The 19939-nt window shown below is 29.4% G+C and overlaps 1 protein-coding gene across 6 annotated transcripts; it reads left to right on the plus strand.

Moving 5' to 3' along the window:
• Positions 1–1832: 1832 nt before the first annotated feature.
• On the plus strand, positions 1833–6449 carry LOC133696733 (E3 ubiquitin-protein ligase BOI). 6 transcript variants are annotated; one of them, XM_062119005.1, is made up of 7 exons: positions 1835–2069; positions 2156–2196; positions 2809–3155; positions 3767–3852; positions 4010–4191; positions 5098–5459; positions 5764–6449. In XM_062119005.1, the coding sequence occupies exons 5-7, from the start codon at positions 4086–4088 to the stop codon at positions 6313–6315; spliced, it is 1020 nt and encodes a 339-aa protein (XP_061974989.1). In that variant the 5' UTR covers positions 1835–2069; positions 2156–2196; positions 2809–3155; positions 3767–3852; positions 4010–4085; the 3' UTR covers positions 6316–6449. The 6 variants fall into 6 exon arrangements, with proteins under 6 accessions (XP_061974993.1, XP_061974989.1, XP_061974990.1 ...); XM_062119006.1 differs by having other exon boundaries at positions 2809–2877; XM_062119009.1 differs by having other exon boundaries at positions 1833–2069; positions 2809–3852; positions 5104–5459.
• The last annotated feature ends 13490 nt before the right edge of the window (positions 6450–19939 follow it).

Consider the following 19939-nt stretch of genomic DNA (forward strand, 5'->3'; position numbering starts at 1 on the left):
GTTTATTTTAAATTATAGGCCTAAGTGAGAAAGAAATATCCATGTGTTTAGTCTATATATAAAAGCCTAAGATTAATATTTTTTAGAGCAAGGTTTGTTTGTGGATGCTTTCATTCTCTACACTTTAATGGCTAGAGAGAGGAGAGAAAATGTGAGTTTTTGGCTTACTTTGAAATTTTAGATGAGATATCAATTTTATACAACATCTTATTATCTTTTACTTTTTTATATTGAATTTCTTTGATCATTTCACCCATGAAGTAGGCTTAAGTTGTTGAACCAAGTAAATCCCGTGTGTGCTCTTGTGTGATTGATTGTGTTTATTCTTTTATATTTATTTACTTGCCAATTAATTTAAGATTTTAGGGTTATTTCCACTATATGAACAAACCTGATCAAAACTTAATCAAGTCAATGCTGAGAAAAAAAAAAGAATAAGGAAACTCTATAATTGATCTAGGTTGGCTCGATGATTCACAAATTGACCTAATAACTTAATGACTCTGATCAATTCTTTAATAAAGTCTGCTAATTATGTATCATCCCTGATCTCTTAAAAAATAATAATAAAAAAAAGAACATAGAAAATAAATGAACAATTACTACCCTATTTTCCCGAGTAGGACCTCCTTAGTTCTTATAATATGGTTGGCCGGTCATTTAAAACTAGGTAGCTTTTTATTTTAATTTCATTAAGAGTCCATTTATTTTATGTGCTGCGGTATACCTTTTACCCGATCACATATTTGAAAGTATATAATTAATCAATACACATTATAATTTTATATGGATATTATTAAAAACTATCTTTTAAAACTTTAGTTAAGAAAAATCTATAATTTATAGTTTTTTTAAAGTTTAATTTCTCAAACTATAATAATTAAAACTATTATAATACCAAACAAACACATAATAAGTTTCCAAACCAATAGACTAAATACCAATATACAAAAGCTAATTATTAACATGAATAAATAATATTAAAAAACTAAATGTAAGTAACATACTCGAGATTTTTTAACGCAATAAAACAAGGAAACATTTCAAATCAATGGTAAATAATAAAACAAAACTTAGTATTCTTTATTTACATTTTCAACGGTTAAAGTTTTTTTCACTATGTTTTTGGGATGGTAATAGGTATTTATGAGTTGATTTTTTTAATATTTATATTCTATTATTATTCATGGGCTAATAAATTTAAATATTTATAAATTCTTCATTGAATTACGGGTATTCCTTAATACAAAATAAGGTATATATACCTTATTTAAATATTTAAATTAATACAAAATAATACACACACACACACATATATATATATATATATGTGTGTGTGTGTGTGTATTTTTTATCAATATTGAGAAATCTTATTGTGTTAAAAAAATATAAATATTTGATAAATATATCTATATAGTATAAATATATATTTAAAGAGGTTAGGATGAGTTTTGATTTGAGTTTGACAATATTCTTGCTCACCAATTATTCATTAAATAATATAACTATTTAAAAAATATTTATTCATTTAAATTGAATTATATCTATATCTATCAAATTCAGTCTATTTTTATAAAGTCAATATTGCTTGGAATATATATATAGTTTTTCTCTCCATTTTTATTTGTGATTTTTTGTATTTTATTGATTTTACTAACAAGAAAGAAGGGAAGGAAATTCAGTGTTTGCGTAAACCAGTTAACGCAAAAGCAGTCAGTGACAGGCAGTCACTGCCACCTCACTTTTTTTTTTGTCAGTACAATACATCAAACCAGACCACCAATGCATTAAATTTAAAAGGAAATAATAAAAAAAGAATTTTATGAATAATTTATTTCTCAAATTATTTTTTTCTCCAACTCCCACTCTCCAACCGCAACATCCTCTTCTCCCTGCCCTTATAACCATCCCACTACCATAACCATTTTTTAACCTTCTTCCGTTACTATTTCTATTGTTCTTATTATTATTATTATTCTTGTGGGTTATCGAGTTGATGATGCATGTGGGTTTCTTTCAGATCCTATAAATGATTGATTTTTTTCTCTCAAAATAATTTTTTTTTCGAGGTATTCTCAAGTTCTTCTTTTTTCTTTTTTGATGTTGTTGCCTGGTCTGTCTGTAGATGGATTGACATGTGATGTTGGTTTTGCAGGATCTTTGTGCTCTCTGAGCGAAATCATCTAGCATATTGAGGTATTTTTGGCCCTGTTTTTGTTTTTTGTTTTTTGTTTTTTATCTCTTTTTCTGGGTTGGATGGTTTCTGTTTCTTTTGTGAAACTTGATGGTGATCTGAATCTTGTTGCTTCTCAGATATGCTTTTTATATATTTTTCCCTTTTTTTCCATATTTATGAAGTCAATTTACATTTCCATGTGTAGTTACCCCAAAACAAAAACAAAATCTTCCTTTTTTAAAAAAAATTGTCTTATGATTTTCAAGAGACTTACTTTCAAGTTTTCATCTTTTGTTCACAAATCACATACCAGTTGTCCATCTTGCCACAAAGCATCTTTCTTTCTGATGTTAATTCTTCTCTATCAGTTAATTTTTTCGCTTAACATTCTCATTCCTCATCTTATTTGCTTCAAAGGTAAAGGGAAAACACTTTTTCAACGGTTAATTTCTATTATTATTCTATATATCAAATACTTTTAGTAGTATAATTAGAGATATTATTCTGGGTTAATTCCCTTTTGTTTATTCTTTCATCTATTTGCTTTTTATGATGATGCATGGTGATCATGTTTAGGCCCTTTGCACTTGATTTTGAAATTGTTGAATCCTGTTATTTTTTATTCCATGTAGTGATGGTTAAGCGGGGCTGGTGTATGTATGCATTTCTTCCCAGCAAGCAATGCAACCCCATCAAAGTGGGTCTGTGTTTATTCTCACTAACATAATGGATGCAGCATTGTACTAAGAGAAAAATAACCCTCGAGCTATTGGTTCAGTGGCAGGAAGGCTTGATTCCCTCGTTATCATCTTGGATTCATATCCAAGGGGTTGTGAAAAAGAAATTTCGTGTGAATGCACTGTTTGACAATGGGAAAGCCCACTCCTGCAAGAACTCAGCCTTGATGTGTGAAAGCTTCCTTGAAGATATCTGACCATTAGAACCAAAAAAAAAAGTGGGCAACAGTAACCTAAGAATAGTACGAGGGATACTAACACTGCTAAAATCTAACATAGAGTGTTGTGTTATTTATTTAACGAGTGATGTGATAGATTAAGTCCTGCAATGATTGCAATGGGTGATGTTAGTAAAAAGTTTAGTAGAAGTGTTAGCACCCCTAAAATTACTCTTATAACAGCCAAGCTTTGTGCACAAATTCCTATTGCATTTGTGCTGGATGATACTTGCATATTGTTGTCTTTTTCAAACTCTTTTCCTTTGAGCACTGCATCCTATGTATTTGCTTGTGTTGCTTCTAGAACCTGTGCAAGTGTCTAACCTGTTTAAAAATAATTATGTCTTATAGCGGTGCATGTACTTCATTTGCCCTTTGTAACATGGCCACAAGCTTTATATGGCTTTAAAATACCGTATCCATGTGTCTCAGACTCTTGAAACAATTGTGTTGCCTCAAATACTATACACCTTGTCTTCTGTGCATTCTTACGAATTGATGACCATGCTTTATATACCTCATATCTTAGTATGTATTGTATCTGTAGTATGAAGTATATGCCACCTAGCTAGCTTAACTCGCTGCGGCATTGACTTTGAACAGTTATGTGATGATGTTTCTATGTTTTCTTACAGGTATCATCAGGCATCCACATTTCCAGCTTTGAGTGATCAACATAATATTGAATTTTTAAGTTTGAGCCCAAGTTGAATTATTTGAGGCAAGTCTTCACAGTTAGCCTAACATGCATGTTATTTGAAACATCAATTTGTTGAAAAGAAAATTTGTCTCTTCCAATCAGTTTGAGTAGTGATTTTAGATATGGAATTTGGTGATGTGATCTTGTGAACGATCTTCTTCTTCTTCTTCTTCTTCAGGTGAAATATCACCTGTAGTTGTGCCATTCCTAAGCTGTTATAACTTTATGATAAATTTGGTTTTGCTGGCAAGAAAATGCTGGGGGGCAACAATGGAAATTCTTTGCTTCCTGTTTTCATGGATGAGAATCATATTCCTTATCAGACTAACGCATCAAACCAGTTGCAGTTGTTTGGTAATTGTGAGTTCTCATCTCATTAAGTTATATTCTTTTTTTATTCTTAGTGCTTGATTCTGTAAATTGTCTATGGTTTATGTGTCTACTCTGGTTGCTCGTGGTCCTCTCTAGCAAATGAATTAATTGGTTTGTTAAGTGTGATGTAACAAACCTCCTAGGTATGGTCATGTGATAATGAGCTTCAGGCACCAGGGGCCCGTAATTAAATGTTATTAGTTCCTGGAACCAGTTTTGTGGGATGTGTTATGAACGGATAACAAGGCATTATGCATGTGTTGAAAAAGGAATGGGTATCTGGGCTTCTTTTTTTTCCTGAATATTTTAGGTTTTAATCTGCTTCTAGTTTATTGTGGAGTTCGAATTCACATAATAGTGTATAATACTATCTAGATTCAGAGTCTTAATTTCTTTTAGGATGTTGACACTGTTTAGGAGTTTTCTATAATATTTATCAATTCTCCTGTTATTTCTTATTTGCATTTCTATTTCCTATCTATTATCCTTGCTTTCTATTTAGAACTACAAGAATTGTGGTGCCTGTAAGAAGAGAACCTATTCTTTATGATAGTTAGGGCATTGACAATGAAACTTTTTTGGAATCGAACATACAGCTTTCATTCCTCAGAATGTGAGGGATCTATGCTAGATTGTCGTGAACTCATAATTCAAGTTCATACCTTTTATAGTCCTTTCATTACAGGAATGAGATTAAATAATTAAATGAGTAAACAGAAATCAAGAATAAAAGATTCTTAATTGTCTCAATTACTGAAAATAGATATCAAATCTATAATTACTTCTTTGGTTATAGTTTGACAGACTCACTCTCTTCCTGCTCCTTCCTTTTCTTTTTGTTTTTTCGAGAGAGAGTGGTTTGATTGATCTGTAATATGCCATTGGTTGTTTTAGTGGCAGCTGGATGCAGCATTGATCCAGTGAATTATTTTGGTAATGAACATGGAACTCCTATCCTCCGTGCCAATAAACGTGGAAGGGAAGCAGAAGATTTTGGCAGACAGCAAAAGCTACAGATTTCGTTAAATTATAACATTTGTCAGGATGAAGCTGACCGCTCAGCAAGCATTCCAAACCCAAACCCTGTTTCAACAGGGTTGCGTCTATCTTATGATGATGATGAACACAACTCATCCATAACTTCTGCAAGTGGAAGTATGAGTGCTGCACCTTCAATCATCCTGTCCCTTGGTGACAATATTAGGACTGAGCTTGATCGGCAGAACGATGAGTTTGATCAGTATATCAAGATTCAGGTATCAGGTCACACTAACACTTCTGGCATGCTGTTATGCTACATGCTATTAAACTATCTCTGCTTTCTTATCTCATTCCCACTGCTTGCAATTTTGTGCATGATTTCCAAATTGAAATGATTTCTCATGTTTCTGAGTGCTTACTGGGACTAGATCAATTATTATGAAGATCTCTTGGATTCATGATTACTTGATTGGAGACCAGAACACCCCCCCCCCCCCACTGTGCGGGATCAAACCATCTACTTACATATTAGTGTATGCGTTGTTAATTTTTGGCTTTAAATGAATCTCCTTCAAACAGGAGGAGTACTTAGCTAAGGGGGTGAGGGACTTGAAGCAGAGACATATTTCTTCTTTGCTTGCTGCCATGGAGAAGGGTGTGAGCAAGAAGCTACAGGAAAAAGACAGAGAAATAGAGAACATAAACCGTAAAAACAAGGACTTGATTGAGAGAATAAGGCAGGTGGCTGCTGAAGCCCAGAACTGGCACTATAGAGCAAAGTACAATGAATCAGTTGTCAATGTCCTGAAGAGCAACCTCCAGCAGGCAATTTCACAGGGCGCTGATCAAGGGAAGGAAGGATTCGGAGACAATGAGATTGATGATGCTGCCTCTTACATTGAACCTAACAACTACCTGAACTTTTCAGGTGACCCTGCAAAGCCTCTCCCCTGGAACTATCAAGGCTTGAAGGAACATGTGACATGTCGAGCATGCAAAACAAGGGAAGTGTCCATGTTGTTAATGCCCTGTAGGCATCTCTGCTTGTGTAAAGAATGTGATGCGTTAATCAATGTTTGTCCTGTATGCCGGTTGATCAAAACTAATAGTTTTCAAGTGTTCTTGTCCTAAAAGATGGAGTAAATCACTCAAAGTAATCTACACCCATCATACGAGATTACATGTCAAACTGTTCTTTCCCTGACGCATAAGATGTATGTCTAGTAACTTATCTTTGAAAGATGAAAGCTTCCGTTGGCTCATTATCTTTTTGGTGCTGCCCGTATGGCTCTCTCTCTCTCTCGTCCCTCGTTATTCTTCTCATTTATAGAATTTATCGCCTGCCTCACAACTTCGGAGCCCTATAAATTAAGTGGTCTCGATGGATATAGGTATTGTATTGATGGTTCATGTTTTAGACTCGCCTCAGTCACAGCAAGAATCAAGCAGGTTCACAGTGCAATAAATCTCAAGCTAAAGGAAGCCCATCTCACTGCAGATGTGCTAGTGTGTGATATCATAAGCCCACTGATTAAATACACTAAGCTGAAAAATATGGGATAGATAATATTAAATACACAGAAAAGAATGCTGAATTTTAGCAGAAAATCGTTTCGTGTTATTTTTTTTTTTAAAAAATCACATACATATGGTATTTTTGAGCTAGCTTACATGTTATTCAAGACTATGTTTCTAAAGATGCACCTCTCCTGTGCAATGACCTAGTGTATTATGTGAGATTTAACAAATTTTTAAGAGTTGACCGAACCAAAAAAATCAAAGGAAAAAATAAATCTTCTTTATCACCTTGAAGTTAAATCTCTTTCCTTTAATAGGAAGGCAACATGGTATAGGTTAAAATTAATTTTTTATGTGTTTTTTTTAATGTTTGGATGTTAAAAATAATTTTTTTAAAATAAAAATATATATTATTGTAATCTATTTTAAAAAAAAAATACTTTGAAAAATCACCGTGACGCACTCTCAAACACAGATTTAATAAATTAGTATGGGCTGCAAATGTAAGGAGATCAAACAAGGGTTCAATTGTATTAATCCATCACTTAATTTCAGAACCATAGTTACGTTGTTTTTATTGAAACTCCTTCCCTCTCCTAGGCTTGGCTGGCCTAGCACAGGATTCCTTCATGTCAGAAGCGTTTGTGCTGCTTCTAAATCTGTCGGAATTGGGTAAATAAACTAGTGCAAATTGTATCCAGAATCCCCCCATACTTGCCTTTTAAAATTTTAATTTTTATATATGAGAAATTCAGTCCCTTCAACTGGCATGTTCAAAGACGACAAATTGTTTCATGAATTATTGAGATAGCAAGGATCTCGTCGTCTAGATGCCAACCGTACGTTTAAATCCAAATAAATTAGTTAGTATCTAATTTTGATTCTATTAATAATTGGAGGGATTGAAGAGATGTTAATGAAAATCCCAAACAAGGAAGCCAAGAGGCCCTTCACAGGTTCTCATTTGTCACGTCTTGTGGTTATGCTGTGCCTAGATGATATATAATTTAACATGAACTTGGCGGATATAGATATATACTATAGTTATCTCATAAGATACAATATAAATATTATAAAAATCATATCTTTTATTTTGTGTTAAATAATAAATAATATTCACCTATTAAATATTTAAATTTTTTTATCTAATAAATAATAAATAAGATATAAATATAATAAAAATAATTGATATGTAAATATTTGTTGTCATTTCTATTCTAATTTTTGTTTTGAACGAGGGATGAGTTAAGTAATTATAAGTAAAGTTTGGACTCCTAATTATATCTAGCCAAATTTTTGATGTTTTATAAATTATAAAATTAATCCATTCAATTATTGTTTGGACCTAATCGGGTTTGATTAAATTTTTTATGAATATTATAAATATTCACAAGTTAGATTTATATTGCTAATTTTCATGTGTCCTTAATTAGAAACATACTTACATCATAGATTATAAATATCATAGCACCCAAATTATTCTACTTTGATAATACAAGTCGGGTCAGGTCAAATAATACAAATATTAAACATAAACAAGTTTTTTTAAGCACCCTTATTATAAGATAATCCAACTTGCAATTATCTATCTTGTAAAAGCTAATATTGCATCCCCTTGCTCAGGCTTCAACCTTAACATTAAATTATTACCCAAACAATCAAAAGAGAATTTCAACCTAGTTACTGTTCATATATATATAAATAATTAAATTGATCCAACTTGTATTTAACAAGGTCCAGCTTCTTCGAGGGTATGTCCCAGCGATCAGAGCCAACGAACGAATCATGCTCTTCAATTCCAGATTTTGGAGGTGGGGTTTGTTTTGCAAGGAGAAATTCGGCGTCGTTTAAGGAGTTCCGAGGATTAAAGCGAGATTGAACGTTGCCATTAATGGATTAGCTTAGTGAGGTGAGAGAGAGAGAGAGAGAGAGAGAGAGAGCAACGAGAGATGGATGATTATGTTTTGATAATAAACTAGCTATCTACTCTACGTTACGCTGCTGTGAGTTGTATAATTTTATCCCAAAAATATATTAGGTATATGGACAACTTTGATATATTGTTTTACATAATAAAATTTAAAGTATAACTATGTAAGCATCTAATTAAATAAATTAATAATTAAATTAAAGTATAACTATGTAAGCATCTAATTAAATAAATTAATAATTATCTATGTAAATAAATAAAAGAAATTGTTAACAACAATTAAAAAAATTAAAAATATTGAGAGATGAATATAGATGAATATATTAAATCATCCAAAATAAGACATTTATCTGATTATCTTTACTAAACTTGTTTATTTAAAAATAAAAGATAAATTCATACCAAAAAAACTTATGACCTAAAAGATATAAACAAATGAAACTGACTGAACAAATTTACATTTTAAAAAAATTATTACATAAAGCTGAACATATTAAAAATATTATTTAAAAATAAATATTTTTTATTTTAAAAAATAAAGTTCATTTGCATATATTAAAAAAATATATAAATGAATTAAAATAATATCTTGAAAAATCAAACATGAACAAAACAATGCTAATATATATATATTAAAAAAAAAAGCATGCAAAACCTGTGACTTTAAGTCATGAGATCGAGATAAACTAATAGGAAAGAAATTGAAGATAATCACAAAATCAATATTAAAAAAAAAATTATCCAGAACAATAGGATTATACAAAGCCGAATCCCTAACAAATCAAACATCAAAAGATGGAATCAGGAAAAAAAATCAATCACATAAAATAATCTAAAAACATGAGGATGAAAATAAAAAATAATAATTATAGGGCAAACAAAAAATTTTAATTGGATGGTCAAATTGAATTGAAAAATAGCTTTAGCAAAAAAAGAAAAAAGAATGAGGGTCAAATTGAAAAAAATTAAAAAACAAAATTTTTTTATTGAAGGATGAAATTGAAAGCAAAATAAAAAATTTAGCAAAAGAACCAAGAAAAAAATTAAAAATAAAAAGAACAAGAATCAAAATGAAAAATAAATATACAAGAAACTGTAATTGAAGGATTAAGTTGAAAAAAAAAACAAAACTTCTATAAAAAAATTAAAAAAAAATAAGAAATTAAAAGAGTGAGATCTAAAACTGAAAAATAAAAAAAAGAACAACCATACATTTTATTTGACAAGAAAGAGAAAAGACCGAATGTAAAAAAAAAGAATCACTGATAATAATTTAATCACTATATATTGTTACGCATCACACCATATAAAAAAGAATACGATGACGTATCCAAATAAACAATAAAAAATCAATTTTTAGCACCAAATAACACGGAATATGCTGTTTAAATGGCAAGGATGCTATCTACTTCTCGTGGTTGTGAAAAATATCAAAACACCATTTGTAACCCAAGTAATTACAAAAACAAAACCGTGTGAAAAAAAAAGATTTAGATGATCCCAAACAATATTTTAATGGCTAATGGGTTAGGAAAAAAAAATTCAAAGCACTCCCACGATCAAGAGTATTATTTTTTTCATTTTAAAATAAAATAGTAATTTCACTGTAAGATGTATATTGTGACAGCGGAACAGCCACGCCCTTTATAGTTTGTTAAATATAATGTTAAAATAGTTTATGCAAATATACACAATAATTCGTAATATTCGACAGCAGCAGCATCCATCTTGCAAGGGCAATCTTACAATTTGCATGTGTATGCACAGGGCATTGCATGCATGCCTTGATACGCAGGTACTATTATCGTGTGACATGCGTCCCTTCGATTGGACACATTGTGGGCCACACAAAATAGCTTATGTTACTGGCCATTTCACTCGAGGAACGGCACAAAAGAGAAGTCTCCGAATATTATCCAGAAAATAATAATAATAATAATAATAATTAAAAAAAAGGGCAAAAGTTGAGGGGCTCAAGGTAATCCGTGACATGCCTTGGGTTAGATTTGCATGAATTGAGGCTCTCTGTAATAGGAACAAAGGGGGCTGGGACAAGGCTGTGTTTTGTCTTTATAATTTTAAGAATCTTAGAGAGAGATTTGGTGTTGTGTGCACACAAGCAAATTCACATGCACCATCTACAGCAAAGCCGCAGCTTAAACCTTTTTTGCGTCACATCTTCGTATTCCAGAATGATCCGTGACCTAGCCCCACCCCCCTTTTTTTTTTCTTAAGAAAAAAATATTTAATATTAAATTAAAGGAAAAATTAAATAATTCTAAACAGTAAAGGAACTAATACTCTGATAGAAAAGATGGAATCATTTCATGTAAAACGATAAAATTTATATTATTTTTAAATATATTTTTAAAGTGAAAATTCTTTGGAGAATTTGTGTGGATATATATTATTTTCTGTTTAATTTTTATCAAATAAGTAAAAATAATAAGATTCAAACTCGTGACCGCATGATCATCAAGGTTCCAATATCATATCAAAAAATCAGTTCAATTTAAAAACTTAAGCATGACCGCATGACTATTTTTTTAAAAAAAACTGTTTATTTTTATTTTCTCTTTGACCAAGTATATTATTTATATTATATTTTAAGACAATAACACCATGATAGCTCAACTAATTCCGTGATCTCCATTTCCATTATTACTAAGTTGTTAGGTGAAATCTTGAGTAGTTAGGTGACATCTCTAAATCAATTTTAAACCGTTAGGTGAGATTTCAAGATATAATTTATATTATTTTTTAATATATTTTTTTGAGTGCAAGTTTTTTGAGCTTGAAACTCGCACAGATCCATACTAACTTGTGCTTAATTTTTATCAAATAAATAAAATTGATGAAATTTGAATTCGTGACCGTATGATCATCAAGATTTTGATATCATGTCAAAGAATCAACCTAATCTAAAAACTTAAACTGTTAGCTAAATTTTTTTTCATGTTTATTTTTAAAAGACAAGAACTTATTTTATAACTATTTTAAAAAAATATTTATTCTTATTTTTACTCTTTAACTAAGTATATTATTTATATTATATTTTAAGAGACTAACACCGTGATAGCTCAGCTAATTCCGTGATCTCCATTTCCTTTATTATTATTAGAAAAAAAAAAAGGAAAATCCTTTTCAACCAGCCGAGCTGATGTGCTGACGTGACTAACAGCTGATAAACAGAAAAAACCCCAAAAAACATAATCTGGGGGACGGAAGGGTGGCAGTGATGAGGCTATTAATTATGGTGGTCCAAATCCAGATTCCAGCGTACACTTTTTGTCCACCTTGAAAATCTTAATTCCTCCCACTTCCTTATGACACGTGTCACTACTGCACAGTGGCTGGTGTGTTAATTTATTTCTTCCCGGAGGTGTCGTAACTTACGTATTTACCAATTCTTCTATTTGTTTTTGGTGTTTTTACGAACACGAGAATATATATACATCAAGAACTCTCTGAGAGTGCTTGGAGAAGTGATTCCAATTTGCAATATATTAATTGTAATTGCATTGTTAAACGACAATAAATGATTAACCAACTAATACCTGGTTATTATAGTTATTAAATAGTTCTTTTGCACTTGCTAAGCTACAAGTTAAATTAAAATCTTTTTGAACCTAAAAAAATTATTTAACCCCTAATAAAGTATTTGTTATTGTTATTAGGTTCAATCTAGCATGTCAACATTCAATTCTCTAGACTCAATTCTTTATCTAACTCTAGTTTAAAATTAACTTCATGAAAATTATCATAACGTGACTCGGTTGACTTGATGGGTTTAAAATAACCTAGACGACCGATAAAAAATATGGTTTAATTAAAAAAAATTCAAGATGATATATTTTCTTTAGTATTGAGACGATGAAATATTACATTAACTTGCGTTTCGCAACTTAACTCACTAAAATTGCTACTTTAATCATGGACTCTGCTGAGTTTAACAACTTTGTTCCTTTTTACTTAATGTTATGATAACAAAAATAGATGCTTGCAAAACTAGGCACCATCCAAATATCGAGATATTTTTTTGAGACTGCGATAACCTTACATAAAGTAAACCAAAACAAATTATGAACACCAATTCAAAATCAATCAAATTTTAAATGATAAAATTGAAGGAAAAAAATTCAATCAAAAGAAAAAAAAGGAACTATTTGTATTGTTATAAAACTAGACTAACGAGTCAACCTTGAAACTTCCTGATCTAACTCCTTGGCTAACTCGGATTTAAAATCAACTTGCTTGAGAGTTGACTCAATATGATCCAATTGATTTGGTGGGTTCAAAAAGCAATTCAAATGATTGATAAAAGTATGGTTTGACTTTAAAAAAGTTTCAAGATGACATTTTTTTTTAATATTTATACGATAACATATTAGATCGACTTAATTTAACCTGTTGAATATTTGACCTCGATTATAAGATTTTGATAACTCAATAGAAAAAAAATCAAAATAAATCATGAAGGCCAATTCCTAATCAAACTTGTAACATCCTCACTTTTCTTTCTCGACCAAATTCTCAATTTAACATAAAAATCTAGGATTTTTTTTCACTTAACATATTAATAGGATGCTCAAATGAAATTAATCAACATCAAACATTATCTAACACATGCACATGATTTTCATAATATGCAATAAAAACATCCAACACATAAACAACTTAATAAGTGAAGGATTTTTATATTCTACATATTCATACAGAATATTACAATCCTCAAAGCATACATATTATCTATTTTTAAATATATATTTTTCCAAAAATCATACTATAAATACCTAAAAAGTGTCTGCAAAAAGGGCAAGAACTATATTATTGTTGTGATGGTCCTGAAATAAAAATCAACATTTTATAAAAAAATATCATACAATGCAACACACTAATTCAATTCAATTTCATATAAAGATATCTTTCCCATATACTTTTATGATGACTCAAATATATTTATAATTGTTTCATTACCATATACTAGTTCCTCACCAAGAACATTAGTCTAACCGCTCTTTTACTGGACACTAGTCCCTCACTAGAGACACTACTCCAACCGTTCCTTTATTGGGCACTAGTTTTTTGTTCCAGTTAACAAACATTAACTTCTGGGATTTCTAGTAATGTACTTTTAATTATATAGATAAATTAAATAAATTTTCAGTCAGAAGAGACTATGTGCCGGACACCTACTTGCGTGCCGGACACCTACTCGGTGCATGACTAGTAATTATCTGCTATTTTCCGGAGCCTCTTGCCTCTCCTATTTCAATAGAAATCCACAAGAGTTCAATATTACATCAACTCATTGTTTTGCTTAAACATTTCATAACATTCTCAATTTTTCCATTAATCACACATGAAATTCCAGGAATTATTTTTCAATATCTATATTCAATCAAGAATAATTACATCTACACAATTCTACTAGTCAAATCAACATATCTTTTCAAGTACTTTAACACAACTATGTAATATTCCATACACTAATTCTTCTTTTCATTTATTATAACCATATAATTTTTTTCTTGTCTCGAAAATAATTTCCTATCTATTCAATTAACATTAAATTCCAACATATTTAGTTGACTATATCATTTTTAAAGAAATGAGCAATTTATTTCTCTTGTTTTTTTTTTTATTTAAGCATTGTTGAATTTCAACCCAAAAAAGGAAGGGGTGATTCTTCATTCATTTCAAGTCTCGAATTTTTATCTAGATTTAGTTCATTTATTGGAGCATGATGATTTTCTCATCTCACCAATTCAACACATATATTTCAATTTTTTTTTTATCTAGCCGAATTCTTTCATTTCAAAGAAGGGAATATATTTTTCTTTAATCCAAGTTTTAAACCACTATTTAAACCTAATTCATCCATTCAAACACAATTAAATTTTTTTTTCTCTTTAATAATTTCTCATTTGAAATTATTATTCCCTCATTAATTCTACCTTTAATGCATTTTACTAAGTTTTTCTCTTCTATTTGAAACCATCATCTCTTACTTAATCCATTTGGCCAAAGTTCTGAATTATTTTTTTTTCATCAAACTTGTACACATGCCATTTACCCCATTAAATATATTTCCTTCCATATTAAGTTCCAATTTAATCAAATACACCACCTTTTTTTTTCCCTTTGATTCCTTTGTCAACCATGCATTCAATTATTCAACTAACCCAAATAAACATAATTAAATCAACATTCATTCAAAAATTTCTATTTGGCTAATTTTCTCTAAATTGTCAAATTTTTCATCTAGGTGGAAGGTGGTTATTCTTTATTAATTCTTTCAATTAATGACCAAGCCAATAATTGTCTATGCCAAATACAATTACATCAAAAGAACATGAAATCAAAGTCACTCAATCATCAACTCAACAATCCATTTAACTCTAACTAATCACAAACAAAGCATAACATTAAATCAATGAAATCAATCATCACTACTAGGTTTCTTACCATCAATTAATGAAGAATAAAATATCAAACTCTTTTAGAACAATCATTCTCTTCACTTTGGCTCCAACACAATTCTAGTTAAAAAAAGGACAAAAAAAAACCAAGTCAATTCTGGTTAATCTGTAAAAACTATGACTTGGGCCATTGGACCAAAAGAACCCCATAGAAAACAAATAAAAAAAATTATAAAGCTTAATTAAAAAGATATTCAATTAAAAACAAACAAAAAAAAGAACAGATTGAACTTGCCAAACTCACGACTCGAGTCATGATATTAAGATAACCCTATAGAAAGAGAATACAAAAAAAAATATGAAGCCCAATCTCCAATTAACCCAATGTTGAAGATGAAATTAAAAAAAAATCAATAAGAAAAAAAAGGCTAAAAAAATGACCTGAGTCAACCCAGGTTAACTCCTTAAATTCGCAATTTGGGTCATGAGATCTAGATAAATTCATATAAGAAATAAAAAAAAATACATAACCCCACTTCCAATATATCTAACGTTGAAGGTTAAAATCGAGAAAAAAAAACCTAAATCCATGAGACACCATATAACCCAACATAAATTTTTTTAAAAAAATTATGAAATATAATATTGAAAGATAAAATTAAATAAAAAAACTAAAAGAAGAAGAAGAAGAAGAAGAAGAAGAAGAAGATTGGTTTGGTGAAGGCTGGATTTAAAAAAAAACACAAAATATTATTCTAATGAATAACTTTTTGTGGGTGTGGCTATAGTGATTTAGCAACATTCTTTAGTGTTTTGTTAATTGAATATATATATATATATATATATATTGAATTGTTGGAGAGCGAAATTAGAAAAATATACTAAATTAAAAAATAACCCAAATAAATGAATAGAGTCAACTTTGGTCAACCTTTCAAACTTGTGACCCGAGTCATGAGATCAAAACAACTCCATAGAAAGTAAATCGAAAAAAATTACATAGCCCAATTAAAAAAAGATCCAAAAAAATAATCAATTAAAAAAAGATTCAAAAAAATAATCAGAGTCAACTCAAGTTAACCTGTCGAATCTGTGACTCAGGTAATGAAATCAATATAATCCTATAGAAATCAACTAAAAAAATTTAACAAGCTCAATTTTCAACTAACTGAAGGATGAAATTGAAAAAAAAAATTAATTAGAAAAAAATGATAAAAAAAGCTAAATCCATGAGACCAATATATAACCTAACAAAAAAAAATCTAGAAAAATTATAAAGAAAAATTCTTTAAATAATATAATATTAAATGATAAAATTAAAAATAAAATAAAAATTAAATTGCTGAAGAGTTAAATTGAAAAAATAAATACAAAATAATATTATAATAAATAGTATTAAATGATTTATTTAAACATTCCGAATTTCAACCGAAAAAGAGAAGGGTAATTCTTCATTAATTTCAAATTTCAAATCTTTATCTAGTTCATTTATTGGAGCATGGTAATTTTCTCATCCCAACAATTCAACACATATCCTCCAATTATATTTATTTATTTATTTTTATCCTGGCCGAATTCTTTCATCTCAAAGAGGGGAAGATATTTTATTGTAATCAAAGTTTTAAACCACTATTTAAACCTAATTCACCCATTCAAACACAATTAATTTTTTTCTTTTTAATAATTTATCATCCAAAATTATTATTCCCTCATAATTCTACCTTTAATGCGTTTTACTAAGTTTTTAAATTCTTTTTGAAACCATCATCTCTTACTTCATCCATAAAGCCAAAGTTCCAAGTTGGATAAAAATCCAATTTTTATTATTATTCTTTTTTATCATACTTGTATACATGCCACTTACGTACCCTGTTAAATATATCAAGCTTCAATGATTATTCATAACAATAAACACAATTACATCAAAACAACATGAAATCAAAGTTATTTAACACTAACTAACCACAAATGAAGCATAACATTAAATCAATGAAATCAATAATCGCTATTAGGTCCAAAAGCTTCACTTCTTTCTTTTAATTTGATCCAATAATGTTTCAATTTCCTTCAATTTCTCACTTTCTAAATAAATTGGATCCCCTCCAATTTAAATTTAGCCCGTCATATTTTCCACACATAATTAATTTAATTAATTTAATTCAATAATCCATCATTCTAAAAAAAAATAACTAAACCGGGGTTTACAAAACTAATGTTTAAGTATGAAACTAAAAAAAATATTAAATTAAAAAAGAAAAAAAAACTACTTGAGTCAACCTGCCAAACCAACATCCTTGATCATGAGATTAAGATAACTGTATAGAAAGCAAATAAAAAAAAATAAAAAAGTCGAATTACCAACCAATTCAATGTTAAAGGATAAAATCGAATAAAATAAATTTAAAAAACTAAAAAAATCCAAGTCAACTTGAGGTAACCTGTTAAACTCGCGTTCTAGATCATGAGACCGATATAACTTCATAAAAAACAAATAAAAAAACTTACAAAGCTCCATTTTCAATAGATCTAGTGTTGAAAGTTAAAGTTGATAAAAAAAAAAAAACTTAGTTCATGAGATCAAGATAACTTCATATAAAATAAATTGAAAACATATTAAACAATTCAATTCCCAAAGTAATATAATATTAGATGATCAAATTGAAAAAAAAAAACTCAATAAAAAAGAAGAATATTGAGTTGTTGGAAAGTGAAGTTAAAAATAAAATAAAATTAAAAAAAAATTAAAAAAATAAACCAATTCAACTCGAGTTAATATAATTAATAAAAAAAATACTAAACAAACCTAATTAATTAAAATAAACTTATCTTCAAGTTGCCTATTTTTTATTTAGTTATATAATTTCATAAATAAAAGAAGCAATCTAATAGAAAGGATTGAGTTTTAAAAAAACCATCCACATTGACATTCTAAAAAGATTATTTTCTGAGCGTACGTATTCCTTAAAATAGGAATTCTAAGGAACGATACAAAGAGTCCAGTCATCCACAGAGCTAAATGACAGAGAGCATGGAGTTTCATGCCTCGGATCGTGGCTGGAGCAATGTCCCAAGAATTAATAATGGAGTAGATGAAGAAGGAAGTCTATAATGGAGTTCACGAGAGGAGAACAAGAAGTTCACGAGACAATATTATATGCACAAAAAGACGGCCAGCCAACAATATCCTCTTTCTTTTCACAAGTCTATTTCGTTTAATTAAGTGGCTGTCTCGCAGCTTGCAAACCACCAAAAAAGTGTATACTAAGACCTTGCATTACATGTGTGTATTGTACTTGTACACATGTGCCAATTAAAGCTTATACACACGTAATTTTACCTCCGTATCTTGTACCATAACTTTATATATATATATATATATATATATATATATATATATATATATATATAGCATCTCTAGCTTCATCTTTAGTGGTGAAGCCAAAAATTTTTAAATAAAAAGATAAATTACTAATAAATGTTTTATATTATGTATTATGTAGACATGCATGTATTATATAGAGAAATCAATTTGAAATATATGTACTAACTCATATCAAATAAAATTAATTTAAGAATACTTTTAAAATTGAAAAAAAATACATTATAATTGTTCTTTTCGAGTTTTTATATTTTGAAACCGTTTTATAATGACTTTATTATGAATATCATCAAAGATATTTTTCTCAATGTATACAATCAAACTGTCATTCATCCACTTATCTCCCATCCTATTTCACAATCTATTCTTGACAACATGCATGACAGAAAAAACTCTTTCCACTGTAGCGGTTGCAACTAGTAGAAGTGATGACAATTTGAAATGTATATATCTCAATGGAAATATCAAATTCGACTAGCAATACCTTCAATACTAGAGAACTCATCATCACTGTGTAGATCAATAATATACGTATCAACTTGGTCACCAAGTACCATAAGGTCCACTATAGATAATTCATTGGGATAAAAAAGAGTAAGGCGAATAAGCTTTTCTTTGTTGAAAACAGAGAAAGAGTCACTTGAGTTTAAACATTCCACACAAAAAAATAACTTTGTACTCATCTCAATAAAACGATCATCCAACTCATTAAACTGCATGTCAATGATATTGTTAAATAATTCATAACGAAAATTGTAAAGGTTTGTAATCCCTTAAGATTTTTGCCTTGAATGCCCACAAAGCTTTGATATTACAGAGGAGCTAATGAATCAAAGTATCAAACATAGAGAGTTTTGATGGTATAATCACAAACCACATAGGCAACAACAAAAAGTTCTCTCTGACTCTCTGAATATTTCTAGTTTCCTTCTTTATATGCGTTGATTTTTTCATAGAATAAAATCATCACATATCCCTTTACTTCTCTATCTGTTAAACAAAAATAAAAGAAAGATTTGAGACAACTAGTTTATAATTCAAACACCAGAAGCATTTTTCAATGGATTCAAAGATAAAAGTTTTTACTTTGGTCTTTGCGAGGAGAGAATGCAGACAGTCGCAGTAGAGCACATTAATACGTTGTCTCTTGACTCTTTATCTTTTGAAAAATATGTCTTAAGCTATTATATTAATATTTTAATGTAAAAATTATTTTTTAAAAAGAGAAAAAAAGTTGAGGCAGTTGCCCCTTCATACCCCAATGTGGCTTTGCTCCTGTTCATCTTTTTTTTTTTGGTGAATGTGAATATTCGGGTTAGTTTATGATTCCCTGAGGTTCTGAAGTTAATGATCATGTAAGCTTCTAGTAATTCTAAGGGGATTCGAACTCGTGACCATTAAGAAGCAAACTCAAAACCTAATTAGTCAAATTATCTCTAGCTTTTATGTCTAGAGAACACACAATATCCATTTAATTTATTCAATTATATCTGAGATTTTGCATAA

This window comes from Populus nigra, chromosome 6, assembly GCF_951802175.1.
Source record: "Populus nigra chromosome 6, ddPopNigr1.1, whole genome shotgun sequence".
NCBI classification, from domain to species: Eukaryota; Viridiplantae; Streptophyta; class Magnoliopsida; order Malpighiales; family Salicaceae; genus Populus; species Populus nigra.